At 52.9% G+C, this 27,640-nt stretch overlaps 9 protein-coding genes across 9 annotated transcripts; 4 read left to right on the plus strand and 5 right to left on the minus strand.

Annotated features, from left to right (window-relative positions):
- Positions 1-324: 324 nt before the first annotated feature.
- On the plus strand, positions 325-1,267 carry J4E78_008350 (uncharacterized protein; the record flags this gene model as incomplete). The annotated part of the gene is made up of 2 exons (XM_049368951.1): positions 325-348; positions 407-1,267. The coding sequence occupies 2 exons, from the start codon at positions 325-327 to the stop codon at positions 1,265-1,267; spliced, it is 885 nt and encodes a 294-aa protein (XP_049219395.1).
- A 240-nt stretch (positions 1,268-1,507) lies between these two features.
- On the plus strand, positions 1,508-2,826 carry J4E78_008351 (uncharacterized protein; the record flags this gene model as incomplete). The annotated part of the gene is made up of 2 exons (XM_049368952.1): positions 1,508-1,580; positions 1,637-2,826. The coding sequence occupies 2 exons, from the start codon at positions 1,508-1,510 to the stop codon at positions 2,824-2,826; spliced, it is 1,263 nt and encodes a 420-aa protein (XP_049219396.1).
- A 3,898-nt stretch (positions 2,827-6,724) lies between these two features.
- On the minus strand, positions 6,725-9,548 carry SEY1 (Dynamin-like GTPase that mediates homotypic ER fusion; the record flags this gene model as incomplete). Its single annotated transcript, XM_049368953.1, has 4 exons — positions 6,725-7,026; positions 7,081-8,822; positions 8,871-9,311; positions 9,379-9,548. 4 exons carry the CDS (start codon positions 9,546-9,548, stop codon positions 6,725-6,727), a joined length of 2,655 nt encoding a protein of 884 aa, XP_049219397.1.
- A 569-nt stretch (positions 9,549-10,117) lies between these two features.
- Positions 10,118-10,801, minus strand: J4E78_008353 (uncharacterized protein; the record flags this gene model as incomplete). The annotated part of the gene is made up of 1 exon (XM_049368954.1): positions 10,118-10,801. One exon carries the CDS (start codon positions 10,799-10,801, stop codon positions 10,118-10,120), a length of 684 nt encoding a protein of 227 aa, XP_049219398.1.
- A 637-nt stretch (positions 10,802-11,438) lies between these two features.
- Positions 11,439-12,393, minus strand: J4E78_008354 (uncharacterized protein; the record flags this gene model as incomplete). The annotated part of the gene is made up of 4 exons (XM_049368955.1): positions 11,439-11,587; positions 11,644-12,090; positions 12,150-12,301; positions 12,353-12,393. 4 exons carry the CDS (start codon positions 12,391-12,393, stop codon positions 11,439-11,441), a joined length of 789 nt encoding a protein of 262 aa, XP_049219399.1.
- A 1,473-nt stretch (positions 12,394-13,866) lies between these two features.
- Positions 13,867-19,843, minus strand: J4E78_008355 (uncharacterized protein; the record flags this gene model as incomplete). Its single annotated transcript, XM_049368956.1, has 7 exons — positions 13,867-14,114; positions 14,165-14,444; positions 14,494-15,123; positions 15,176-16,045; positions 16,118-16,424; positions 17,026-19,609; positions 19,660-19,843. The coding sequence occupies 7 exons, from the start codon at positions 19,841-19,843 to the stop codon at positions 13,867-13,869; spliced, it is 5,103 nt and encodes a 1,700-aa protein (XP_049219400.1).
- A 490-nt stretch (positions 19,844-20,333) lies between these two features.
- Positions 20,334-22,033, plus strand: J4E78_008356 (uncharacterized protein; the record flags this gene model as incomplete). The annotated part of the gene is made up of 2 exons (XM_049368957.1): positions 20,334-20,699; positions 20,750-22,033. The coding sequence occupies 2 exons, from the start codon at positions 20,334-20,336 to the stop codon at positions 22,031-22,033; spliced, it is 1,650 nt and encodes a 549-aa protein (XP_049219401.1).
- A 673-nt stretch (positions 22,034-22,706) lies between these two features.
- Positions 22,707-23,693, minus strand: RAB11B (Ras- protein Rab-11B; the record flags this gene model as incomplete). Its single annotated transcript, XM_049368958.1, has 5 exons — positions 22,707-22,837; positions 22,999-23,079; positions 23,155-23,544; positions 23,603-23,615; positions 23,673-23,693. 5 exons carry the CDS (start codon positions 23,691-23,693, stop codon positions 22,707-22,709), a joined length of 636 nt encoding a protein of 211 aa, XP_049219402.1.
- A 692-nt stretch (positions 23,694-24,385) lies between these two features.
- On the plus strand, positions 24,386-27,520 carry J4E78_008358 (uncharacterized protein; the record flags this gene model as incomplete). The annotated part of the gene is made up of 5 exons (XM_049368959.1): positions 24,386-24,393; positions 24,686-25,622; positions 25,827-26,552; positions 26,600-27,015; positions 27,067-27,520. The coding sequence occupies 5 exons, from the start codon at positions 24,386-24,388 to the stop codon at positions 27,518-27,520; spliced, it is 2,541 nt and encodes an 846-aa protein (XP_049219403.1).
- Between the last annotated feature and the right edge of the window lie 120 nt (positions 27,521-27,640).

The following is a 27,640-nucleotide window of genomic DNA, read 5'->3' on the forward strand; positions in this document are numbered from 1 at the left end:
TCACAGAACACTGTCCAATATCCACCATTCCTAACCAAACCGTCGCGCACTATCTACGGAACCGCGGCATGTTTTCCAGGGGAACTACTGATTTCGTGGCGCAACGTGGCTCAGCAGGCACGTGGCGCTTTATTCGTTCGCCACGATGACGCGCACTCGACTGGAGCTCCCGTTCGCGCGCGTAATGCCCTGGGTTATTAGCCCACCACCCCGCAGCTCACATTGCGACATTGCCTGTTATACGTGACTTACATCAGATCTCTTCAACTTTTACTCTCCTTCCTATACATTCGACTCTCAACTCTTTCACACCAATCACACATCATGGCAGACTTCGCACCACCACCAGTATGTACATCGCAATCGCAACAATGGTGTCGCATGGCATCGCTAACAGTATTCACAGGGCCCTCCCCCGCCAAAGGTACCCGAAGGCTGGAAGGCCGTCTGGAACCCACAATACAACGAGTGGTTCTACGTCAACACCTACACGAAGCAGTCGCAATGGGACAAGCCAACCGAGGCCGTCTATCCTCCCGGCGAAGCCCCGCCCGCTGGCGCACCCCCCGGATATGCGCCTCCAGCAAGTGGCGCGGTAGGCGGATACCCCAGCGAGAAGGGAGGCTTTGGCAGCAACAACCCATACGCGAACACGAGCGAGGATGAGGCGCTTGCCAGGAGGCTTCAAGAAGAAGAACAAGCGCGCGCCAACGGACACTCGAGCGACACACGCGGACATGCGAACGACTACTACCAGCAGCCTGGCCAGTCGCAACCACCACAGTACGGCGGCTATGGCCAGCAGACCACCAGCTCGTACCCGCAAGAGCAACACCACGACTCGAGTACACAAGACAAAGGGAGCAAGGGCAAAGGACTGCTAGGCAAGATCCTCGGAAAGGCCACTGGCTCGTCCCATTCATCGCCATCGCACGGTTACCCACCACAACAGCATGGCTACGGCCAGCCAGCATACGGTCATGCAGGCTACGGAGGTGGCTATGGAGGAGGAGGATACGGTCGGCCTATGGGCGGCGGTATGCCTATGGGAGGTGGCATGGGTGGTGGCAGGCGTCCGGGAGGCGGCGGCATGGGAGGCATGGCCCTTGGAGCCGGAGGAGGTCTGCTGGCCGGTGGGCTCATCGGATCAGCAATGGCAGGAGACGGCGGTGACACTTACGTCGAGAATAACTACGGTGATGATGATATGGGTGGAGGAGATATGGGCGGTGGTGATGACATGGGCGACATGGGCGGCGACTTCTAAGGCGATGCAGTCTCATCCTAATAGTCTCACGATTTTCCTTACCTGTTTAGATACTAAGGTCGCCCTTCCTATGCTCTGATAGCAGAATAATATCTTCATCTTAGTCAAGTACACTCCTTCAAGGGCGGTTCTGCGAACATTCGCGTACATGTGAACTATGACGTACCTCAGTGGTCGGTTTAAATCTCTCCGAAAAGTGCAACACCAACAACGCCACTCTCGCATCTCGACAACACCTTCATGCTAAGAGCAACTTCGCGCCTAACAAACATCATGGCAGCCGAACAACAGAAGCGTAACATTGTCATCATCGGTAAGACTGGCCGGAAGTTTTCTATTTTCGATGACTTTTCTTACTAACGACTTCAGGTGGCGGCATCATTGGCTCAACTACAGCATACTTCCTGTCGCACCACCCAAACTTCAACAAAGAAAGAGACAGCATCACACTTTTAGAAGCTACTAAGATTGCTGGTGGCGCCTCAGGAAAAGCAGGTGGTCTTCTCGCATTATGGGCATACCCCAACTGCATCGTACCGTTGAGTTACAAACTTCATCAAGAGTTAGCCGAGAAGCATGGCGGCGCTGAGCGTTGGGGGTACCGAGCCGTGCACTGTGGTCAGGTCGATACGTACGGTGTTCTAGCCAAGAACAAGGGTGGCAAAGACGGTGCGAACGGCAAGAGCAAAGATGACTCGGTCAGTCTACAAAAGCGCACGCAGAGAGCAATTGGATTACTACGCGCTGCCGGTGTACCGAAAGATCTCGATTGGGTGGCAGCGGATGGTATCAAGTCTTATGAAGAGATGGGCACGCCACTCACAACAGCGCAAGTACATCCATACCATTTCACAACGAGCATGGCGCAGCTCGCCGAAGAGCAAGGTGTAAAAATCGTCTACGGCTCTGCCACCAACATCGAACAAGAAGCCGGCGCCGTGAAATCCGTCTCCTACAAGAGCAAAGACTCAGGCGAAGAACACAACCTCCCCGCCGACACCGTCATCCTCACAGCCGGCCCCTGGACAAAAACAGTCTGGAAATCATCACCCATCTCCGCCCTACGCGCCCACAGCGTCACAATCCGCCCCTCGCGCCCCGTCTCCGCCTACGCCCTCTTCACCTCAATAGACATGCCCCGCGGCAACAGCAAACGTGGGGAGACCGTAACACCAGAAATCTACGCCCGGCCCAACCAAGAAGTCTACGCGTGCGGTGAGGGCGACCACCTCGTTCCCCTACCCACATCTACAGATCTTGTGCAATGCGACGAGAGTAAGTGTCAGGAGATATTCGACCAGGTCTCTGCTATCTCTGAGGAGCTAAGGGATGGAGAGGTTACGGCGAGGCAAGCGTGTTATTTGCCTAATGTTAGTAGAGGGAGTGGACCGCTTATTGGCAAGACGAGTGTGAAGGGGTTGTTGATGGGTGCGGGGCATACTTGTTGGGGGATTCAGAATGGGCCTGCTACGGGCAAGTTATTGAGTGAGTTTGTGTTTGAGGGTGAGGGGAAGAGTGCGCAAATTGGGAGTTTGGATCCAAGGAAGTTTGGCGTTTAGATGGCGTGCGTTGGGTAGGATTTAATTTGAGTGATCGAAGCTAAGATGATATTCTCCAGGTGCCCGAGCCGCCATTGACTCTGGCGGTGTCTTGTTTTGGTGATGAATCTACTTTCTACTTGTTCACGTCTTCCAAGAATGTCCTCTCTGCTGAGGCATACACATCGGTTCATATCGTCTGCGCGACATAGTGTTCTCTTCGTGAGATCTTTCGTAGCCAGTAGCATTCACACTCAGTCCAAGGCTATTTCGTTATAGTCCTCTGTGCACTAACCCACGCCATGCACAACCCTCTTCCATATTTGATTAGAACGCTCAATTTGATATGCGAGAAGAAACCTGGTTCGTGTGCGAGATCAGATATTTATACCTCCGATAGGGCTATCCACAGTAACAACATAGTAAGCCCGCGTTTGTGTTTCTGGCAGCCATCTCGCACATGCGTTGAATAGCCGAGCTTTTTCAGATGCCAATCAGCATGTGCTGCTGCCAATACTGTTTTCGCAACTGCTCTCACAGGAGATCATGTCTTGGTTGATGTAGAGCTTAGATCGACTAGCGCTCTCTTTGAACCGAACGCCATACCTCGGAATAGATCTCTTTTTAGGACGACTGAAAAAACAGGAACAATCTCATGGCCGGTCATCTTGAGTCTTTTGGCGCTCTTAGTTTGGAGACACGAATGCGATACTGGGTACGGAGTGCGAGAGCGGATATTTTATAGATCCAGGAGTCTACTAGTCGAGCTGTAGATGGACACGAGTGGCTGGTAACAGTCATGCGATCTTTGAGATCTCCTTTTTGGGTCGCAATTGGCTGGTCAGAACATGAAGTGAGCGGCTCAAATTTTCGGATGGAGATCGGGATAATTGGGTAGTCTGCACATGGTAATACTGGAAGCTCTCCAGATCACTCAGTCATGTTGAGCCTTCGTAGAACTTTTCCGAGTCGGAGCAAACACCATGGATCGCGTGTTCGTGCTTTTGTAGTCTTCCGGGAGAGAGGAGCAAGATGAAGAGTAGGTCGAGAAACAGAATCGACGACTTTATAGCAACGCCGCAACGAACGCTCACACCCATGAGAAGCGGATCCCACTGTTTTGGAGTGACTGAAAAACGTAGACTGGTATCGTTGTACTATGCTGCGTCGAAACCATGAGTGAGGGAGCATGGCTCTGATTAACCATGTATTTGGTGGAACCACGTCTCGATAGCAACATGAACGAACTGATCTCGCTCCAAGAAGGCAACCAGAACATGCTATGCTGTCTCCAGTATTTTTCGGTCCGTAGGAAGACAGTCATTGCTCATGATGAGCGTGAATTTTGGAAAGAGGAATTCAGATAGAGAAGCTGGTGACTTAAAAGTAGCAAAGTCTGGAGCCTTTATATAGTAGATATCTAGGCCGGAAGATCAGCCAAAATCATAAGATAGCGGTCAAGTGATTTTTGCATGTGGTAACTTGTGGAAAACGCGAGCTCGGCATAACTCGAATCTTGTATGGTTTTTTGTCCATCTCGCGCAGCGAACACACAGACTTTTGCGATTCATTTTGCATGCATCTGTCGTTTCGCAAAAAGTCCTAGTCAGGTCGGTTGGGTAGTCTGATACGACTAAAACTGCACATGATTTGCTTTATGAGACCAATAGGGCCGCAAGATCATGAATAATTTCTTCCGCCTTTTCGTGCTTCTCGCCTCTCCCATAGGTCATCGATCTTTTGTTTTGGTAATATTGTTTGGTGAAGTATTTGTAAAGAAGAGGCGCAGATTCGAAGCCGAGAGCATTCTTATAAGCCCAACAGAGATGTGGCCCATGTTTTGATGAAAGCTCTTCTGCGCCGATCGGGGTGAGCTGGATAGCAGATATGGAGGTCCAAAGGAGAGAATCATAGATAGGTGCTTGATAGTTTTTGTATCATCATGTGTTTCCACTTGGCGTTTGTTGATCTGAACAGCGCTGATCTTCTCGTATTTTGGGAAGTCTCTTGTGATGCAGGCTTCGAATTGTTTTCGACGGCGGCAGAATCATGTGCTATCAAAGTACATCTTTTAAGTATTCTCGCCAAAATCCCAGGCGAGGATCATTCGTTTGCTGCGTTCGAGTTTTGGACTCTTCTTTCTTGCTCATGTGAATGAGTTATTGCCATTTTAGAGAACGAGAAGTGACGTCGTTGTTATCGTGGAGACGAGGGTACTGAGATTGGAGAGAACTTTATAGAGATGGAGAGCACGAGCCAGCCAGAGACTGCATGTCGCTTTCGAAAACATCTTTTGGATCTTAGACCTACCGGGTGGCTGCCGAAGTTTATCGCTCAGTCGGTTTTCTCGCAACTCTAGAAGCAGGGAGAAGCGGACTCTCACAGCATACCAACACTATTCATGTAGTTTCTGAGACCAGCTTCTTGGCTGACTGGAGGAACAACACATGACTCTTCTTTCACCAGCTTTTGATTCATAGCGCATGAAGCCGGGTCGCTTGGAGCGGGGAATGAACGTATTTTCGCGATATTTGAGTCCAGGAAACACCGCTCCATCACTACCTCCATGTATTCTTTTGAGTTGAAAAAGAGAGGAGATGTTTGTGCAACTCCGTCAAGAAAAGACGTGTATTTATACTGGTATCAGTTACCGTCCGAGTGCTGGATGTGCCGCCAAAGTCTCGCATCTTGAATCAGTAACGCAGTTGCCAACGTCCCGCCAACATGAGTCCTTGGCCAAATCTTTTTGGTAGGTTTTGTGCCTCATAATACCCTTCGAGCAGTTTTGTTTCGTCCTCTCGCTCGATTTCATCGATTTCATCGGTCGCATATCGAACATGTTTTGGTATTTTACCCAGACGAGGCGAGGCGACAGCACCCATGGGGAGAAATGGATTTGTTTTTGGCCCGATGCGATAACATCGCGGCTGTGGGTTGTTGAAAGGAACGGGACGACGCCACAATCATGGATTCTTGTGCCATTCTTTTAGACAAACTCCATGAGTTGTGGAACATATTGTTTTGATTCCAAGGTTTCATTTCAGGAAAGTGGATGGAAGAGTATTCAACAAATCCAGCAGTCGTCGGAAGCGTTTAAGTATTTGTTGCGCTACTCGGCGAGGTGAGGGTCATAGAGACCGTAGAACCGGTACTCGTCGCTCATGTCTGAGTGCCTTTGTTTTTTGAATCCGAACTCCCCAATGCCAATACCAGCACATGCAGCTAGCGTTCCGACATTTCAGAGTCTCGACATGTCCGATTAGAACTAATCTTTGGGATAGCGCAGGCCAAAGTCGACATTCGTAAGTCGTGAGTGGTATTGTTAGATTTTGTCGCTCGCGCTGGAGAAGCAAGGCCAAACACATAGTTTGGAACGGGCAGGATTTTGAATAACAATGTCTTTGAACAGAGACAGAGGACCAGAGGACATCGGACATTGCCACCTCTTATTCTTTTCTGTGGTAAAGAATGTTCCGAAAGTCGGGCAACAAAAGCCATGGAACGTGAAAGATATCGTTTTTGGAATAGAAGACCAGCGGCGGTCTCAAGGTCCACATAGTTCGCCGATCGAAATCTTTTGGTAATAAAAGATGGAAGCTCTTAGAAAGTATGAGGACAAGAAAGGAAGACTAGAAAGGTGATTTATATACACCAGTAGCGCAGACATTGAACCGCGGAACCGCCCGTACTGCTGACGATCATCACTACCAACGCAGCATTCACATGCCCAATCGCGCGCATCGACATGGACCATTCGACTCATTTATCCAACTTCGCATTCCGACGAAGCCGACCCAACAACTAGGATTCTATCAACAAAGCGCTCAAACACACTTATCAAAGCCATACAATCCCTTTTTCGTATCCTACGCTATCCAGCATCTACCCAAAAGAGCCAACCAGTCACAACGACACTCACTCAAATATCATCGAGGTCCTCCTCCTCGGCTCTGCTCTTCTTGCCATCGCCATTCAGCCTGTCCATCCTGACATCCTCGTGTCTCCTAGTCTCATTCATACCGCCGCTCATGGCCATGGCTTGGCGGCCAGTATCCGAGCTCTCGAGGAAAGCGCGAAGACGCTCCTTGCCGACTTCAAGACCTTGTGTGGAGGCGGCGTTGGCCATGCGTGCCATGGGGCCCCATAGGTTGAGAGTGTAGGTTACGTAGGCGCCGACGGCGAGGAGGATAAGGAAGATGAAGTACACTGGGTTGCGGAGGACTGAGAAAGGTCAGTATATAGGTAACGAAAAGCAGAGACGACTTTGAGACTTACCAGCTACGATTTCGTTCCAACCCAGCGCGAGGAGGAGACCGTAGAAGTACAACGGAACTTGCGTGATACCGCCAATCGCGCTACGCTTGGCTTCCACGTACACACCATCTGCGGTCTTCTTGAAGCGGATCAGGAGATCGGCTTGCTTGGCGTCAGAGAGGATGGTCATCTCCTCTTCCAGGGTTTTGCCCTCTTCGTCGTCTAAGCCACCGATGGGTGTCAGATCGTCTTCATCCGCAGCGGTTGCTGACGCGGGAGCTTCGCCGATCCATGCATCGAGCGGTGGAGGGCTTGATGTCTTCGCCAGCTTGAAACGGGCAAGGAGTGGGATAACGGTAATCGTCGACTCGCGGGCTTTGGTGTAGACACCCTCGATGTCGTCGGTGGGTCGCCATATTCTTGGGACGCCATGCTCGTCGTAGCGGAACTTGTCTTCGAAGTTTTCTCTCAGCTTCAAGAGAATGTTGCCCTCCATGACTTCTTCGTCAATCTTCGCGCGGAGCACAGCCCACGACTTCCGCCGTAACCTCCACAGACCGACTTCAACTTCTTCGGGGCTAGCATCGAAGCTGGATGCGCGGTCAGTGAATCGCTTCTCGGCGCTCGAAACAGTTTCGGTGAAGATAGTCCAGACGCGGTCCCAGAGATCCTTCTCTGTTGGTGGTCGCTCGCCATGCTCGGGCGCGCCAGAACCGCCTCGACCGGATCCGAGCTTGTTGAACTCAAGACCGACAGACTCGTCTAGTCTTGATCGTACCCAGCGCTCGATTCGTGTGGCCAGACGCCTCATCTCATCCTTGCGCAGACGGCCAGAGACGTCATCCAGGTCCTTCTTGTAGATCTTCAACTCGTTCTCATGACTGCTCCAGGCCGCGCCCTCTATCGCCATGGCCTTCGCATCTTCTTCGAACTTGGCAAGTGCTTGCTTCTTCTCCGAATCGACAATCTGTGCGAAGTCGTATGTTCCCTTCTTCTGACCGCTCTTCACCGCCGCACTGACGGCTTCGCTGAAGGACTCCACCCCGGACTTGTGAGCAGCTGTGAGTTGCTTCTGGAACAGTGCCTTCAACCGTGTGTCCACCTTGCCCTCGAGTTCTGCCTGCTTCCGCTTGTAGACGCCCTTGTGGTATCGGCTCGCGTTCGTGTCGAAGTCTTTGAAGACCTTGGTTCGTGCAGCGCTCATCGCAGGGCCGAGGTCGGTGATGACAGAAAGCTGCCCGGTCCGAGCATGCTCGGCTTGTTGGTCCTCCAGTGGTGTGATCTTCTCGTCGAAAGCAACCAGGACCTCCCGTGAGATCTCGTCACAGCGGAACTGAGCCAACAGCTCTTGCTGTGTAGGCAGATCCAAGTCCTTGTTGTTGACAATCTGATCCCATACACCCTCCGCGTATGCCGAGAAACCGTCTGCGGGAATCCGTCGGTGGTATTGGGGCAGGAAGATGGGTGCTGTCGCCTCGTCGATGAGCCCGCTCTTCCTCGGGTCATTGTACCCTTCTTTAAACCGCCTGCTAAGCTGTGTGACTGCCTCCTCAAACTTCTCGGGTTGTAGGATCTTGTGTGGGAGGGCGACGAAGGCGAAGTCGAAGTAGTCTTCTATCCGCGAGTTCTCGAGGCCATTGGGCTTTGAGATGGTCGACCACAATTTGGAAAGGTCTTGTATTAAGGTGTTCTGTAGGTTCTTGAGGGGTGTCGTGCCGAGGTGGTCGCGGATGACGAAGAATAAGAGGGATCTGGGGGTGGATCTAGCAATCGTCAGCATGTGAGAGATCCAGAGCAGTCGATATACTTACTGGCTGTCCTTGACGAAGAGTTGTAGGTTGACCTCGAACACAGTCTTGAGCAGGCCCATGTTGGCACCCTGGTACAGTCCAACTTGGTGTTCCCAGATGTTGACGATGAGGACCTCGCTCGTGGCAAGCGCGAACAGGGCGCTCTTGCGCTCAAAGTCCTGGTCCTCGCCTCGCTCTCTGCCATCCGTACCCTCAACGTCCATGACAAGGATGTTCTCAGCCATGTTGGAGCCGCCCTCCTCGCGCTTGTTCTTGCTCATCCAGATTCCCTTTGTTGTCTGGCGGCGCTCCTGCTCGGACATGACGCCGAACTGGGTGCCGAAGAGGTAGTTGAGCAGCGTCGACTTTCCGGTAGACTGCGAGCCAAAGACGGATATGAGGTGGTAGTTGAAGCCGGCGGGGATAACCTTCTCGATGTTGAGATATGTAGAGACGTTTGTGCTACATGGCGAGAACCCATTAGCCTACTGCCCCTCTGCCCAATTGCCTGCACGCGGAGAAGACATACTTGAACATCTTGTCCTCGTCGATGACCTGGATGCCATGTTCGTAGGCACTTTTGTCGACGTTGTCGCCGACGCCGGCAAAGTGGGCGTTCATCATGAGCGAGGGGGACGTGTGGTGTTTGACGTTGCTGGGACGGCCCTGGCCATTCACTTTGAGGGAATCGTCGGCCATGATTGCTTGGTGTACAGTCCAGCCGAGAGCTGCACGTGGTGCGGGAAGAATAATGGCGTTGTTAGGGGTGAAAGCTGGCCGTTGATGTCACAGGCCGACCGCCTCTGGAGCGTCGACGCCCATTCGCCGCTGCACCCTGGCCCTGATCCTCGCTTAAGCCCAGGCGGTGGTTGCTGCCGTACAGATGACGGTCGCCTGCATCATGCTCTCTGTTTGTATACAGGCTTTGAGACACTCATTCCTGCTGCCTCTCTCACGTGCTGTTGCCCCGAGGACGGCGATCTGAACCATGGTTCAGCGCGGTAGTGGGGATGCACGTTGCGATCGTGGGCAGGAACAAATCAACACGTCTTGGCATCGCTTTCACGGTACTATCACTGGGTCGCTTGACAGGACGTTCCTGAAGATAAACGTGTCCTTAGAACAGGTGCCGATAAGCTACCGAAATCTGGGAGATCGCCGTAAGGATCGCTCTAGATGTCTTCGCTCAACAGCGCGGGCGTTCTAGCAACAGGAATAATTCAACCCCCACTACGCGTGCTATGACACCGCCAACACCATCTCTAGTCTCAGAATTCCCTATGTCCCTTACCACCACTGACCATATCCCCACTGATCTTGCTGATTTCCTCGCTGTTCTTAACCCAGGCTTTCGTCGCATCCTCCCACACCCCGTCCCCAAACTTGTTCTTGCACCACTCCAGCACCTTCTCAGCCTCGCCTCTTATCCTCTTTTCAATACCCTCCCCGTCATCCGTCTTCTCAATCTTCTTCTTGCTTCGAAATTGCTCAACAGCATCGATCAGACTCTTAGGCTCCTCATCGCCATAGACGAATTCAATCAGGGAAGACGAGATGGAAGAGTTGCTGCCAACCTGCTTCGCGACTTCAGCATCCAATTTCTGACCATCTTCTTTGTGTTTGGGTTGATAGCCTTCACATGCGTCTGCGACGTCGCTTATCCAGGCTCTTGCGTTGTTGAAGTCGCCCTCCGCGCGGTGCAAAATACCGTGTAGTAGCATCCCCTCCACAGCTGGCGGAGCCTGCATGTGCCGGACTAGAAAATGTGCAGATTCCAAGTCATGGTTGAGGATGTGTAGCAGTGCTTCGATGGTCGGGTGGACATGTAGGTCTGCGATTGTCGCCGTGAGTTGTGCATCTTGGGCTTTCTTGGGTGGGTGGACGAGATTGGTGCTGGGGATGAGCTTCTGTGATATCAATTCCAGCGTCCGTGACACATCTGATTGACTCATTTCTTCGTTTTGCTTAGTAGGATCGAAGCTGCTGGTGTGAGTGGGACGCGAAGAGATGATTTCTCATTTCTGGCCAAGACGCGATGGCGAAGAGAAGATGTTGTGATCTCGGTAGTAGTCAAACTCAAAGATACCATCACAGAACGGAAAGTCTCACAACATGTATGCACCAGCTAGCTTCGTCGCGAAAGCATGTGACGTGCTTGATGCACCAACTCAGGAGCGCAGACGTCATGATGGACCCTGAGAATCATACAGTCGACACGTGCGGGGTGGGACAGTTTACAAAAAGAAATTTGGTATAGCTCTGACATGTAAACGCGTAATTAGACAGCATTATGGCGTAATCAAATGTTGTAGCATAAGGATGTGGTTTTCGTAGATGCGCTAAACTGCGCTCATATGTACATACAACGCATTAAAACCCAGCTGCCTGAACACAACCTAGTCGTACAGATATAACAGGTAAAAGGTCAGGGTCGTAGAGTATTTTGCGTCCAAACGCCGGGAAATGAGGACGAAGGCCTTGAAAAGACAACGCGGAGGCCGTATCGGATGCGAGTCGGGTGGTTGGAGGTAGGATGGGAGGTATCCGAGGTCGTGATAGGATAATGTGGAACATCAGCTCAACCCACGCTTAAGCCTTGTTCTTGTTCTGCTCTTCCTCCTTTTCGGCCTTCTTCTCCTTCTTGTTAGCAGCATCAGCATGCTGCCTAGCCTTGTGCTCCTTGTCCGCGGCAGCAGCCTTGCGCTCCTTCTCGCGTTGCTCCTCAGCCTCTACCATTTCTGTATCATTAAGTCAGCTAGCTATTCCCACATCCAACTTCACGACTTTGACATACCTCTCCACTGGTCCTCTCCAGCATATCGCTCGTGGTGAATCTTCTTCTCGATAACATGCTTATGCTCGGGATCGTTCGGGTCGATAACCCTAATTGTCTCCCATCTTCCCTGACCCTTGGCCGCGTCTGCACCTTCAATCGCAAAACTGCCTAGCAGCGCTGCCAATGTGCCACCCTGTGCGTACATACGCGCCTGCACTAGCTTTTGTGATCCGCTCAGATATGGGTTGCGGTTGACCATGTGCCATGATCCAGCCATGGAGACGACCCAGAAACCAAAGAGAATCGGGTATCGGTTTTCGGTCGCCCAGGCTTTGGCGCGCTGGAGAGCGGTCTTGTTTTGTTCGTAGAGGGCCTCGCGCTCCTTCTCTCGCTCGACTTGACGCTTCTTCTCGGGTGTGTGTTCGATGTCGTATGCTGCGGAGGCTCGGTCGGCGGCGATGACGGCTGTGGGGTAGCATTGTTAGCAATCGAACACCGGGATTTCGCGATAGAGAGATACGCACCGATGAATGTTCCTGTTGAGGCGACAAGGAAAGCCCGGAAAGGAACTGTGAGCGCTCGGAAGGAGTGGTATCTTCTGCTCGCAGCCATGACACCTGCAGCACCTATCGCCGTACCAATGGCACCACCTATCGAGCCGCCCTTGATTGTGGCACTTGAAGCTGTCAGTACAAAGTTCCCATCGCCGTTAGAGTGCAATACTCACTTGTAATGCGCGGCCTCCTCTTCCTTGGTAAGAACCTTCATCTTGTCTTAGGTAGAAACTGCTCCAATTCAGAATACAGGTGTATGGTGGACAATCGTGTGGATGTGGCGGCTGTCGAGAGTTGTGCGTCAGGTATACGCTTAGTGTCGGGAGTTTGGATGGGTATGTGTATGGAGTCTGAATGGGTATATAAAATATGACGGCGCACGCGGCGACTTATTAAAAGATAACGCAATGCTCAAAACTCATGGTGACGTCGCCGAACTTCCGGCGCCGCTAGACCCACGTTGACATGTGCGGGCAGTGATGAGGTAAGGCCCTTTCGGCAGGCCCTGCCTAGCCCTACGTTCCTCCAGGGCTGGGCCGATTATCGTGCGCTGAGAGATCAGGTCACCGATGCATGATCGAGTGAGTATACCTCGAGGGGACTTCTTTTGCTGTTCGTTTCTTGCAGCTCTACGTTGGATGTAGGAACATTTAACTCGTTTCGGGATGCGCTCCCAGCGAACCATGACTCCCTCCTCAAGATGCTCTGCCTCGCAACAGTTCCATCAGAAATGCATCACCCATGCGCATTCACTACCCTGACACCTACATGCAGGCAGCCGCTAAGTAAGGCTCTGTAAGCTTGTGAGCAATGCATCCCCGGTTTGTTCCTGCTCGGCAAGTTCTCGCGTGTCGCATGCTCTTCGGATTCTGTGCCGAAGCGGCATCTCTTAGTTGCCGCTCGCCGCTCGCACTGTTCGGACTCAGCAGATATGCGGCCAACCTTCCCTCTCCTCTACACGAGGCTATGCAAGTCCCTTAGAACGTGATTCTCGATGAAACAGCTCGAAGTTTTCACCAACCTTGATTATCGTCTTCCCGGCATGTGCAAGCTCTTTCCCGGCCATGCCCGAGTTGCCACCGAAGCCCGTACAAACTCCAGGATTCACCGAGCGGCTCCGCACGTTGACATCCACGACAAGACGGGTAGCAACGTCTGTCTCTTATGTTCACTCATCAGTTCCCATCACTGCGGTAAAGCCACGAACTCTTCCCAACACATCAAAAGCAGTGATACATGCAATAGGTCATCATGTTTCTTATTTCCATCGAAGAATACATACATCCGATGACAGCATTATCGTAACCGTATTACCTCGTGATTAGTCTGCTTCCGAAAGAAGGATAAGTATGTAGGTACAATCCAGTTCATTGTTCACCATATCGTCTTCTCCAGCTTTTGCCTCCATAATCCTACTAAGTATCTCAGGGCCGATGAAAGTGTTGGGATAAACAAGAAAGAACATGTCCGTGATAAGGCGTGTCCAGGAATCGATGCTTTTCCAACTGACTGTAGGAAATGCGTACTTTCGTTTTAAGCCAATGGTCTTCGACAATTTGTTCGACATTGATCTTAGCTTTTGGGCATATCCACGATACCTTCTTCGAGATCGAGCGAGCGGTGCACTGGCTGATAATACCCAACGATACGTATGTGGACAAAGACATGTACACGCGCAAATACGTCTTTAACGGAATGCGCCAAAACTGGGGCGCGGTGCGGGGTTGCCATAGCGGGGAAGCATGCCCGCCGGAGGTCCTGGGCGTGTCGCAAGGGCAGGGTTGCAGCAGAGCATGGCGACGCGAGAGCCGTACTTGGAACCGCGGAGAGAGACCATGTGCTTACGGATGTGGCCGCCAACGAGCTCGCGATGCTGGGTACCACTGTTGGTTAAGACATACTGGATAAGATAGTTGCCGAACTGATCACCAGCAACTTCAACAAGGTTAGCTATCGTCCACGAATCAAGGGTGCTCCAGACTTACTATCAATAAGAGGCATGCGTGGACGGTCGGGGCGAGCTTCGCATACGCGGTCCAGGTACCGGTCCAGGAACTCGTTGCCACCAATCTTCAGGCACTTCTCGATGACCTTGGAAGCATACTGGTCCATGCTGTACTCAGTACTGAAGCGAAGGATGTGATCGATAGCTCGGCTACGATCAGCGGGCGCACCATGCTCGCAAATATGCTGGATGCACCAGTTGCCGAATTGACCGTGGGCGATGACATCGATACTGGCGAGCACCTCGTTGATGCAGGGACGCTAATGCCAGTTAGTAGAATCCGAAAGGATTGATAGCGCCTTCACGTACCTTGTCTTCCTCAAGGCAGTTCTCGAAGATGTTCTGTACGACCAGGCTGCCCGTCTCGCCCAAAGCAACTTCGTGCCACATGCCTCGTAAAGCTTCGTTGACGTAGCGCATGATCTGGGGAGGAGAGTCGCTCCAACGGAGCTCAAAGAGCTTCTGCCAGACGTGGCAAGCGTAACGGTGAATGACAGTCTCTGGGATGCGACGAAGCAGTTCGTGCACCATAGTTGCTTTATACTCTTCCGGGACGCAGTCGAAGGCCTTCTGGATGACATGGCAGCCAAATGCATCCATGCTCAAGGCGAGAGTATTGCCGCGAATGGCTTGGGCGATCGCGATGACTTGATCGTGCGTACCATGCTCAAAGCAACGCTGTACAAGAAAGTTGCCGAAGCGGTTGACCATCAATGCATAAGCTTGGGAGATGATTGCCTCCACAATCTCATACTTCTGTTCCGGTGTGCCTACTTTGAGCTTCTGCTGAAGGAAGATGGAAGCCTGCTGGTCGTTGTTGCAGATGATCTTATCGACGATGTACTTCCAGTTGCAGCTCATGTTTCGGTCCAACAGGCGACGATAGTTCATGGGTTCAACAGGGGGCACGTACTGTGAAGTACCCGCCTCACTCGGAGCCTATGTCTTGTCAGTAAAAGTCGGGGTTCTGCATGCAGTAGTGGTATCTTACCTGAGAGTTCCATGGAGACGGTCCCATGCCATTGGCCACGTTGAACTCGTTCGCATCTGGCGACAATCTGCTGGCCATTGTACCAATCGGAGCCGGGTGGCCTATCGGATACATGGGCGGCATAGCGTACTGATTGTAACTCGGATCGAAGGCCGAACTAGGGCGGCTAGGTGGATTACTCAGTCCATTTCCCATGCCCATGTTCATACCGTTGAAGTTGTTGTTCATGGGGTTAGGCATGCCATTACCCATACCGGCATTGAAGCCGTTGGACATCCCGCTGCTGCGGAAGCTCTGGTCGAGAGGGAAATGAGTGGGCTCGTTCAAGAAGCCATTGCGACGATAGCCTGACTGAGCGGGTTGTGGACGGGCCTGAGGCTGGGGCTGAGGTTGCACCTGGGGCTGGTATGAGTTGCCGAAGCTGTTGTTGCTGGTATAGGCTGGGCGAGCAGGCTCATTGCCCCAACCGTAGTTGCTCCGAGTGGAAGCATTGAATTTGTTCTGCAAGCTGGTGAGAGTCTGCTCAGTGACATCACCCGGGTAGCTATAATCAGCCTCTGACGATTGGCTCAGGTGCTCCATGGTCGACCGGGCCACATGATGGCTATGCATTTCCTGGTTGACGCGGTTGACTTCGTTGCGGGCCTCTTGTAGTTCTAGCTTAAGCTTTTGTAGCTCGCAAGCCTCGACGAGGATGATCGAGCCGTCCAACTCCGTCGATGGGGTAGATGCGAAGTCGTCGGTGGCCGGTGTGATGGGGATCGATCCGTTGGAGGAGCTATACGGGTCGTGCGGAGGGGAGCGTCCATTCAGGCGCTGCAAGAGCGAGTCCATGACGGCTGACTCCTCGTGAGCTCCCATCTTGGGCTTCTGGGTAGGTCAGCTTGGTCGATGTAAGAGGGCGCGACGGTGAGCCTGCTGCAAATGCTGGATTGTACTGACCTTATAGCCGTCGAATGAGTCGTGCTGCAGCAGCATAGGCGCTTGATTGCCCAGGGTAGAAGAACCGAGTGGTCGCTTCATGCCCTGTGTATTGCAAGTCAACGATGAGCCAAACGCACGTTGGAAAGCATATGGGTATTGGTGCAGGCTCATGCTGCCTACCGCCTGACCCAGGACCTCTGGCGAGGTGTCAATCCTGAGATCGCCGGCCTTGGAGAATCGGTTGGGGCCCTTGCGGGGTGTGGGAGACCCGTCGGAAGTTATGTTGAAGCTCATAGTAGCGGAGCTTGGAAGAGTGGGTAGATGACTTAGATCCGAGAGGCTACCGACGTGTCCAGGCTATATGGTGAAGAGTGCGGTTCTGAAGGCGGCTGGAAACAAATCTGGGGTTATTGGGCAAATGGGCAGATAATATGCAGAACAGAGGCTCGGTGCAGCTCGTTTGGCGACGTAAATGGCCAATGTAGATGCAGAAGCGACGAGGAAACAGCTCAAATGTACATAAATCAGTAGGTCGCAGAGGGCGTTGTCGCAAGGAAAGGACGACAGTCGTGGAAAGAAGGAAGAGATCGAGGAGATGGTGAGTAAAGAAAGCGGGAGAAGCGGGGTGGTGACAATAGAAGCTTCCGAAAGAGACAAGGTGAGCGCGAGTAGGTGCCCAGGTGGAAGGCGCGTCGCGTCGGGACGCGTCGCACTCGTCTTCACCTCAACAAACGGAAAGATTATTGTAGAAAGAGGAATCAAGGATACAGTTGTCAAGGACGGTCCGCTCTACGTCTCCACCCGTTGCATTCATGTCAAAGCTGGTATAGCCTTACTCCCACACTGAAAGTTGATGAGACATGGTGAGCCTTTGATATCCGCAGCTACCTACCACCTCTTCGAGCTTGGGCCTGCGCATTGCTTACCCACTTTCTATGACACTGCTGGGAGTGACCTCCCATTCAGAGTCAAAGAAACCCATCGCTAAGACACCCTCAATACCCTTCCATTTTGCGCTCTCACCAAAGACAACGAAATCGGGTTGACCGACGCCTGCCAGCAGAGGAACGATACGGGATGCCTGTCGCAACCCCTCGTCATCAGCACCCCACAATACGAGCTCGAGACGCTCGTCTGGTAGTGGTCGCAAGAACGCCGCACCTCTAGCTTCCTCCTTGTATGTTTGGTCTTGCCCCCGGTAGTCGCGGATGGTAATTCCAAAGTCGCCAAATTGAATCGGGAAGTTGCTTTCACTTTCTTTGAGACTGGCGCCAACAGCCAGAGTGATAACGTTGTTGGTGTATTTGGAAATTGCAGAGTCTGCTGTGGAAGAGACGATGTTGGCGTCTGCTTGGAAGTACTGGTGTAGATTGCGTGAAGTCTGCAGTGCAATGTACGACGAATTGCTAGAGCCTGGGTGCCTGATAGTGAACGGCCCACGGGTGCGAAGAATAGCAGTCATGGAGCCCAGTTGTCGGCCACTCCTTTCAGGCTGCGCAGAATCTGCAGTACGTGAGCCGATGTTCCAGCCTTCGTCCGTCTTGTGAACACGGATAAAAGAGTCCGTGGTCGCTGCTGCCTCTGCCAGGCTCAATTCGTGCCCATCGAGAGTCACAGACCCATCCCAAATGGCAGTATTGAACTCAAGCTCTTTTACATTGGAGGTCTTGATGATGTGTCCCCGAACACCGACCTTGCCATAGCGTCCTGGGTCTTCTAGCTTTTTGACCTGAATACCGTTCTTACTCCCCATGTCTCCAGGGTCGCCGACCATGATAAGAAAATGCTCCATTTTCCGGGGTAAAACATCTGTGTTCATAGCTTGGGTGTAGTAGAAGTCTACCAATGCTGGTGTTGTCATGACCCCGTCAAACCAGTGGTTTGCCCCTGCTACTTCGTTGTAACTAGCTTTGGCTCCTGTGACCCCCGAACTGACTCCTGTACGAGACAGCTGCTCCGCAAGTAGGCGGCCGTTGTAAGCCGGAACGTTGTCGTCAATCTCACCGTGCTGCTGTTGAACAGGAATTCCATGCGCGTTAGGCATGAGCATTTCATGTCGATAATTGTTTAGTGAGGCACTGATGACCGCTGTACGTCCTGGGTCTGCAGGCTGCCACAGATGGTATGGCACGTACACTTGAATACTGGCGTAGCCCGAAACTGGTGCTGCAGCGAGTACTTTATCTGGTCGGTGAGTCAGGGCATACCAAGTACCCTGCCCACCGTTGGAGTGCCCCGAGACTATCCAGCGGTCTGTGTCGATACCGTACCCGGTCCAGTGGTTGTCCGCGATCCAGGTTGGAATCGCAGCTATTGCGGCTTCAACGTCGGCGAAGCCCCAATTATGCCAGTCATCGCCGGACCACGGCGTGACACCTGTTGGGAACAGGACCCATGCACAGAGATCAGAGACGGGATCCAGAGCTCCAGTAACCTGGGCATTTTCCGCTTCAAGACCAGCTCCGTGCAGTTGCAGCAACAAAGGCAGCTTCGATTGTCCCAATGGGCATGTTGCGTTCTTCGCCGGAGGCCGAAGCATAGCATAGGAAGCTATGCCGCCCGGATGGAGATATGTGACCTTGTGAGGCCTGTAGAGATCGATATGATTCAGCTTTTGAGACACATGTAGGGTGTTTTGGCGTGTTCCACCAACGGACTGGTACGTGATGTCGTAATCCAAGGACGAGGCGTTGTTGGTAGAGAGAGATGCTTTAAAGACGAGGGGCCTCGTTTGACCTGAAACAATAGTGATGGGCATGCGGGAGTCTTCGTATGTGTCAGAGTCGTCCTGGTCAGCAGTATCAGTATCTTCGCGTAACAATGACTGAGCGCCCGTTGTCCACCCGGCGAAAGAGACGTGCGAGCTCACATCTGAGGGCTGAATACTCAGGACCTCGATATCCTCTTCCCCAGTGTTTCTCAAGTATACCGATCCAATCGACGAAGCAAGCTTTCCGTCGACCACATCAGACACTAGCATGCCAGGTTTCGCAAGTTCCAGAGACCCTGTGGCCTTTTGCACGTCAACGACAACATCAATGGTAGGCTCCAGAATGCCTCCAAAAGCCCTGACATCGCGAGCTAGGCGAAGATCGATTCTGTGTGAGCCTGGCTTGAGATGAAGAACAGGAGGTGCGTTGCGGTAGCTGTAATAGTCTCCTCCAAAGTAGTGCTGGTCATCCATCCAGTATTCCAGGATGGCGTCCGTATGCAAGATTAGATGTTGAGTCTCATTACCGCCGACGATGAGTTCGCCACGAGCCCAGGCCTGGTATTGAACAGCAGCCCACCCGTATACGACCTTGAGGAAGTCCCAATCAACGTTGGAGTAAGCCACGCTCAAGGAAGCGTTAGCTGATGTAGCATCGTTCAAAGTTCGTACGGCTTGGGTCACGTTCCATGACGCGGTCCCGTTAGTAGGCAATGAGCTTCGAAATGTCGCCTCAGGGTCATATTGGAGATTTCTGAAGCCGCCGTAGTACTCGAGTGGATCGGCACCCCACGTGGCTTCTATATGATGTTGGCATGGTGTTTCCGCGTCACCACGGTCAATGACGTACCTCTTGTTCCAATCTGAAATGGCCCTAAGACGTGCCATGTGTCGTTGAAGGAAATCAAGGAGGCACTCTCCTGGCGGCTCACTAGGTGCAGTGGGGCTACGACCGGGCCATGTTCAGCAGCCTGACCCAATTGCAGCAGGAGGAAGATAGCACAGAATAGGTACGGCAGCGACGGCCGGTTCATCGGAACAGACATACTCGGGGTTGCACGAAGCCTCGACACATGATGAGGAGCGAAAGAGGTGGTTTTGAACAGGAACGTCGTTATCGGTGCAGAAGATCTCTGCCCGACACAGCAGGTGCGGAATGCATGGTAGTTCCCGAAGTCATCAACGGAGCTTGGCTGACGAGGGCTGGTGATTTGCTATCCCTGTCGGCTGCACGACGCCCGGAACGCGTATGTCACTAACCAGACAATTCTCCGCTAATTACGGATCTATTGCGACGCTTGCCTTCAACACCACGCTTCGTGGAATAATCCTTCTCGACGATCCACGGTACCCCACCACCGCTACCGCTGATTGTGCCGCCCTCGTGCTCTTGCGTGTAGCAAAGGAGTGCGCCACTGTTCCGCGCATATAGCACCAAGTCGCCTGCAACATCGCTTCTCCCAACCCCCATGGCGTAACGAATAGTTCTACGACACCCCAACCCCCTTCCATCCCGCAGTCGCCATGACGCCTCCGTTGGCGCGGGACCCGAGTCCCAACGCTACCTTCAAGTTTCCCGCCTTCCAGCCCGATCTGCTCCCCACGCCCGAGGAAGACAACATCTACGGCCTCAGCTCGTCGCGGTCCGCCAGCCCCAGTCATGCAGCGCAGGCAAATGGCGGCACGGTACCAGGGGATAGGTGGCATCCGCGCAAAGAGGCTAGGTTCGGGGGCATGAATGGCTCCTCGTCGGGCTCCTCGAACAGACACGGGCGACAGAAGAGCCTTTCCGAGGCCTTCAGGACAATACGGACGCGAAAGGGCAGTGTCAGCCAGAATGCGCATGAACTCGCCGATGCGCTCAAGGCGCCGCTGTCGCCCAAGCTCATCGTACGTCGCGCCATGCACGTCTCTGCATGGTCCATGGCTAACAGACGCAGGTGCTCTGCGGCGTGTGGTACATGACCTCCATCTTCACCAACATGTCCTCCAAGGCCATCCTGACCGCCCTCCCGAAGCCCATCACCCTCACGACCGTACAATTCGCCTTCGTATCCGGTTGGTGCTTGATAATGGCCATGTTCGCCAGGAAGTTCCCGCGGTTGAAGCAGACGATGCCTTTCCTCAAGTACGGCATTCGCAGCCCATCCAGGGAACTGATTATGGCCACGCTGCCCTTGACGCTCTTCCAGATTGGTGGACACATTCTCAGCGCCGATGCTACGTCGAGGATACCTGTGTCGCTGGTGCACACCATCAAGGGGCTCTCCCCGCTCCTGACGGTCATGGCCTACAGCATCTTCTTCAAGATTCAATACTCGATCCCAACATACCTCTCCCTTATACCACTTACTCTGGGAGTCATACTGGCATGCTCGGCGGATTTCAACGCGAATCTGATCGGCCTGATATCCGCGTTTGCCAGCGCGATCCTCTTCGTCGTACAGAACATTGTCTCCAAGCAGATCTTCAACGACGCCGCAGCCGCTGAGAAAGACGGTCTCCCGCCCAACAAGTTCACCAAGCCAGACAAACTGAACCTCCTCTGCTACTCCTCCGGTCTAGCCTTCCTCTTCACGCTCCCACTCTGGCTCTGGTCCGAAGGATTCACCCTCATCTTCGACTTTCTGCACGACGCCTCCATTGAACTATCAGACCACCCTGAAGCTCTGGACCACGGGCGGCTGATTCTAGAATTCCTGTTCAACGGGACCTTCCATTTTGGGCAAAACATTGTAGCTTTCGTGCTACTATCCATGGTCTCACCCGTCACCTACTCCGTCGCTAGTCTAATCAAGCGCGTCTTCGTCATCGTCTTCGCAGTCGTCTGGTTCGGCAAGCCCATGACCAAAGTCCAAGCCTTCGGCTTCGTCCTCACATTCGTGGGTCTATATCTCTACGACCGCACGCACGACGCCGCCAAAGCAGATAAACGCGCCAAGGCCCTACAGTCCAAGAACAGCGGCTCACTGCTTCCTTTAGCAACGGACGTCAAGTCGCGACCTGTTTTCACGGCTAGTCCGTCGTCCATGCAGGATCCAGGGACGTACTCCATGCCGGGTATTCACGAGTCACGAGATGAGAAGAGACATGATGATTCGGGCAGTTCGAGCTATCGCAGGACTTCTGAGCAGGGCTCGCAGTACTTGCCTCCTGGGACGAAGGCGGAGGATACTTGGCGGCCTAATGACATGAATGGCAGAAGGGGGATAGGCGTTTCATGAGCATTTACGAATCTATTTGTTGTTTTTAGATGAACTCTTGGGTCGAGATCCGAGTGATGTTTTGTCTTGGTGAGTGGCCCGGAAGAGATGCTCGGTACGGTGATGGAGATGCGCAAAGGACCGATCTACGTGCCGAGTGTTACTGGTCAGTGGTCAAGTGCTCGATTTGCCGAAACGACCGACAGAAGATACTAAGCCGTGGATCTACTTCGTCACATGTGACACAACGGCCGCTCCAGGAGTCTGCTGACGCGTCAGCCCATCGTGACATTCCGATTGCACAATTAACGACCATGGTGGCTACGCGAGATAATCTGAACATGAGCTGACATTGCAATCACGCCATACATACAGCCACTATTCGCATTATCGCCTCCAGTCCCGAACCGAACAAAAGAGATGCTTCTCGCAGCATGCAAAACCAAGCAGAGACCCCGACACCTGTAGCCGAACAGACACAAAGCAGACGTAAAGTGAGCGACTTCCTGGACGCCGAGTTTGGGCATTTGCATCATCTCATGTTGTTTCCCGCGTTAAACGTAAGGCACATTTGTATCGTAGTCCTGCTCGCAATATTCGAGCTTTCTCCCTTCGCTGCTCCCGCCAAAAACATGCGTTGTAACCCGGCGCAACCAGTTTGTAGGTGAAGGGTATTTGTGGATTTCGTCGTCGTCTAGCAGCATCCCTTCTTCTGCTCCGCGTCGGCCGACTTGCTGATCTCGAGCACCTTGCGGTCGTTGCCGAGGACTGGGCCGCTGCCTTCGCCTTGGTCGAGGGCTTTGCTTGAGACGATGCGGTAGATTTCTGGGTAGTGTTAGCAGCAGTTCGTACTGGTGACTCGGCGTTGAGGGCACGACGAAAGTGGCGGTGTAAGCACATGTCTATCCAGCCTATGGACTGTGACGCCAAATTTTGCGCCGACCACTGTGTTTACTGCGGGGTATTGTATGGTGAGATGGGCGTACCTGTGAGAATGTTCTGGAAAGCGAGCTCGACGTTGCTGGCGTCCAAGGCGGACGTCTCGATGAAGGAGAGGTTGTTGTCGCCTGGAGAGTGTCAGCTTACGTCGTCTATGAGTGACTATCTGGATAACTGCCAGTGTCATAGAATGGAACACGTACTCGCAAATTGCTTGGCCTCCTCTGTTGGCACTGCCCGCAGATGCCTCAAATCGCTCTTGTTACCGACGAGCATGATGACGATGTTGGAGTCGGCATGGTCGCGCAGCTCCTTCAGCCACCTTGTCACGTTCTCGTATGTCTGGTGCTTGCTGATGTCGTAAACAAGCAGAGCGCCGACAGCGCCACGGTAGTATGCGGAGGTGATGGCGCGGTACCGCTCCTGGCCTGCGGTATCCCAGATCTGGGCCTTGATAGTCTTTGCGTCGACTTGGATGGAGCGGGTAGCGAATTCGACGCCGATGGTCGACTTGGAGTCGAGGTTGAACTCGTTGCGCGTGAATCGACTCAACAGGTTGGATTTACCGACACCTGAGTCTCCGATGAGCACCACTGCGGGGGTTAGCGGGCGACGAGACTGGGACGAGTAAGGCGGGGGGAGAGGCGGTACCCTTGAAGAGGAACTACAGGCACGACGGTCAGTATGCAGAGCCCACAGCTGCTGGCGTACGGGGACTCACGTCATATTCGTCGTTCGCCATTGTTGCGGTAGGCAGGTGGGGAAGAGTGGCAGGCGGGCGGCGGGTGCACGTCTCAGTCGCTAATTCGGCGAGGTTCTCGGGAGCAGGGCCTGGATAGCGTTGGGGTATCAGGGCAAGCAGAAAGGCAGAGTCCGGTCGTCGTGGCGGGTGAAGTGTCCAGGTGCGCTATCTCGCTGCCTCGAGGAGTCGCTGCTCCACCAACAAAGCACCAGCCAGCACTCAGGGCGAACGAGCCCATGCCGCATTAGGTAAGCGAGACGCTACTCTCCGCGCCCTCACCTGCACCCTCACGCCGTTGTTGCTTGCACCACCGCAAACAAGCCGCCTTTCGTCAAATAGCGGCAATAACTCCGCCTCTTCTTATCGCGTGTTGAGCGAGCACAGCGATCGGGCGCGTATCGGAAAATTCGACTTGCGCGTTGTATCAGTATCCTCCCGCTGCTCTCAACCAATCAGGACCTTGCATCCTCATTCATCTCTACGGCTTTCGCCAGAATGTCATCACGCCCTGTCGAAGACAATGAGCAAGTGGCGGGTACTTTTGACGTGGAATGTATCATAGCAGAAAAGTGGCAAAATGAATGGGACGTCGCGCCCTTCGGAAAGGGCATAAAGTACTTGACCAAGTGGGAGGGCTATCCACTTTCCGAGTAAGTCTATGCTGAATGATCGTTGAGCCAAGCTAACCCGCTATGAAGCAGTAAGCATTTAATCTTGTCATTCGCAGTTCTTTGGTTTTGCCTGGAAAACGACCCCGACCTATACTCTCCAAGCGTTTCACAAGGTTGAACATTCATCGCATCTTCCTAACGTTATGTAGGTACTTGGGAACCAGCATCAAATTTTGAAAATGTTAATGATGATGATGTTCCGACGGACCCCGAACCTGCCCCAGGACCCCCAGCTCCCACCGCTCTGGAACTATGGAACCTGAAGAAATCGAAAATGAGCGGGATTGAATTCCGGAAGCTATGCGATCAAAACATAAGCAGATTCGAGGCAGCAGTTCGAGCAGCGGCAGATGAAGGTGTGCCGCCCCTCGAAGTTACACTGGCAGAAAGAGAAGCTGTAGACTCCAGTCAACTCAACAACTTGTTCATCGAAAGTCCCAGAAGACAACCTCCAAGAGCGCGTAAGCCTCCTGTAGTGCAGTCAGACTCATCTTTGTCTTCTTCTGAGGAAGCAGAGTTGACGGATGACTCATTATTCGATGAGATCACGATGACCTCAAAGAAGACAAAGCACAAGTCGACTAGTGCAGATGGCGCTGGTACTGAGCGCCGGCCACGTCGAAAGTCAGCTCAGTCAGCCAGTGAAGCACTGAAACGTGCTACAACCACTCCAAAGCGGAAGTCAGCTACTAAGCCGAGCCCAGCTAAGCCTTCGCCATCGGAATCAATTCCACATTCTCGAACCGGACATGTCGACCCGGTCCCCACCCAACGGAGGGCGAGTACCACCAGTGAGCTTGCAAGCGCCGCTACAGGTTCTGCCAATATAACTCCGGCCCGCGCAAATTCCGGTACTGCGAAGAGATCAGTCTCATTTACTACGCAGGTCAGTCCTAGTAATATCACATCCGATACAGGAAAGAATGGCGCCATCAAGTTCACGAACCAACCGAAACCTCCGCCTCGCCAGATCTCTGAATTGAACAAGACCCATTTCCGCAACCTTAAAGGACGAGGGGCGGCGAATAAGAAGTCTGCCAGGGAGGGTACACCTGATCCTTCGGCTCTACAGATTGTCAACGCCCCACCCGGTACCACTATCTCGCTCCCGCGCGCACCACGCGATGATCTATACGGTCGTCGTGAGCCTAGCCATAGGCGACCCACAGAAGACTCCAACAGCGACGTTCGCCCAAGCCGACAGTCTACTGACGGTAACCTACCGTTGGAAGACTGGGAATCCCACAAAGTCCCATTAGTATGCTATTCTTGGAGGCTTAGCAACGATTGCCCGAGAGGTCCGAAAGAATGTCGCTTCATGCATAGAAATAAGGATGAAAACGGCCGTGACTATCCCTTGGGGGATATGCAAGGGTTCATACCTGGTAAATATCGCAGGCCACCACTCACCTGTCCCTATTGGCTGAACCATGAACGGGGCTGCAAGAATTCTGCCGAACAGTGTAATTACGCTCACTACAACACTGGGTGGATGAAGCACACTGATCCTAAAGTTCCCGATGTGCGAATTGATCCTGAGAAGCGGCCGGAGTTCAATGGTGGAGAAAGTCAGTCTGGAGACAAGTTCACCAAGAAAGCGTTGGCACCGAACCAACTTACGTGCTGGTACTGGAAAAACACTCAATGTCGTAAGTCCGACCAGGATTGTGCCTTCCAACATTATGATACTGGTATCGTCGCGGATGGGCCACATGGTTCTCGTCAGAAGCCTGTTCGACCGGCGGATGGGTCTGATGAATCTGATGCGTCTGTCCATATGGACATCGATGATGTTGCTCAGCCGGACGTTGCCGATGAAGTAACACGCTCCCCTTCTCCCATGCCACTCGAACAACCGCAACAACCGTTCCAGCCGCCACCTCCTCCACCTCCACCCATGGAATTCCCTCCTGTCGATATCAGATGTACAGAGCTGCAAGAGAGAATAAGCGCAGTCAGTAAGCTCGACTTCGAAGACATGTTTGCGACCAACGATGGTGAAACAACCATCGATCCAGTAGAAAGGAGGGCTTTCTTGTTCTTTCACCCTGAAGATCACTTTGTGGAGTTTGAAATCATCACTCGATGGCTCTTGATGCATCATGTCCAAGTCAGCAGTGCGAGCTATGCAGGCGGATGGGCAGATTTTCAGCAACAAATCCTGAAAGGAGGCACGGGTATCATCATTGTACGTATCACACACTCCGTGGAACAAACGAATACTAAGCAGAGTAGGCACATCCCGACTTTGAATACTTCACAAGTATTCCAGGATTCGGCCAAGTCCTCCGTAGAGGAGTGCGTCTCTGGTCGGTCGGGCTTCAACCAGGTATCGAATACGACTATGCTTCAGATGAGACACCTGTGGTCCGAAATGATCGCATTGAGATATTTCCTGTTGGCGGATTTATCTACATCACGGACGAAGTCTTCGAAGCGATGCCAAGATATGCGCTGTGTATCATCAAGCTCTTCTTGGCAAAAATCACGAAGCTCAAGGAACTCGCAGGTCCATCAGCTCATTGGCCAGAGATCGTCGAGAACAGCCTGCTCTGGCGTCTGTGTGTCCGTCCGGAACTGATGGAGCATCTTTTTGCCTACTGTGAAGATCAAGCAACCGAGCTCCAGGCTGGTGATGCTGATGTACAGAGGTTTGTCTACTACACTCGAAATAAAAGGATATATCACTAACTTCAACACAGTGCCGCGGAGCTCTACTCCCTCCTCACGAACCCCAACTACATCGAGCAAGACAGTCCCGACGCCCCCTTCAGCCTAAAAGCCGACAAACACCCAATCCTCTCCGAGCGCCGTGCGATCGCAGAATGCGAACCTGTCGACTACTTCAATACGCTCAAACGTAGCCAGCAAGCCGCCAATCTCAATATGATACGTTACTACGCTGGACTGCAAGTCGACATGCGCCGCGACTACCGCCACTTCTACGTCGTGCACACCGAGCCGACGGCGTCGTATGTGAAAGAATGGAAGCAGGAGATCCAGACTATTGCTGAAGTCATCACACCTGGGCGGTGTATCAAGGAATTCAAAAAGAGTGGGCAGGATAGCATGTTCAATTTCTTTGAGGACGTAATGGCAGGGGATGTGGGTGAGAAGGGAACGGACAAGGACGGTGACGCGACGCGCACGGGCTAGGAACCTACGCGCGATGCTAAACATGTTCCGGTAACGATTGAACAGTGGTGGAAGAGGGCTCAACATATTCTTTCACGGAAGTCGTGTTGGGCTGTATGAAGTCTGGTGTTTCTTACGAGA

The sequence above is a fragment of the Alternaria triticimaculans genome (assembly GCF_023758025.1).
Source record: "Alternaria triticimaculans strain BMP 0046 chromosome Unknown scaffold_14, whole genome shotgun sequence".
NCBI lineage: Eukaryota > Fungi > Ascomycota > Dothideomycetes > Pleosporales > Pleosporaceae > Alternaria > Alternaria triticimaculans.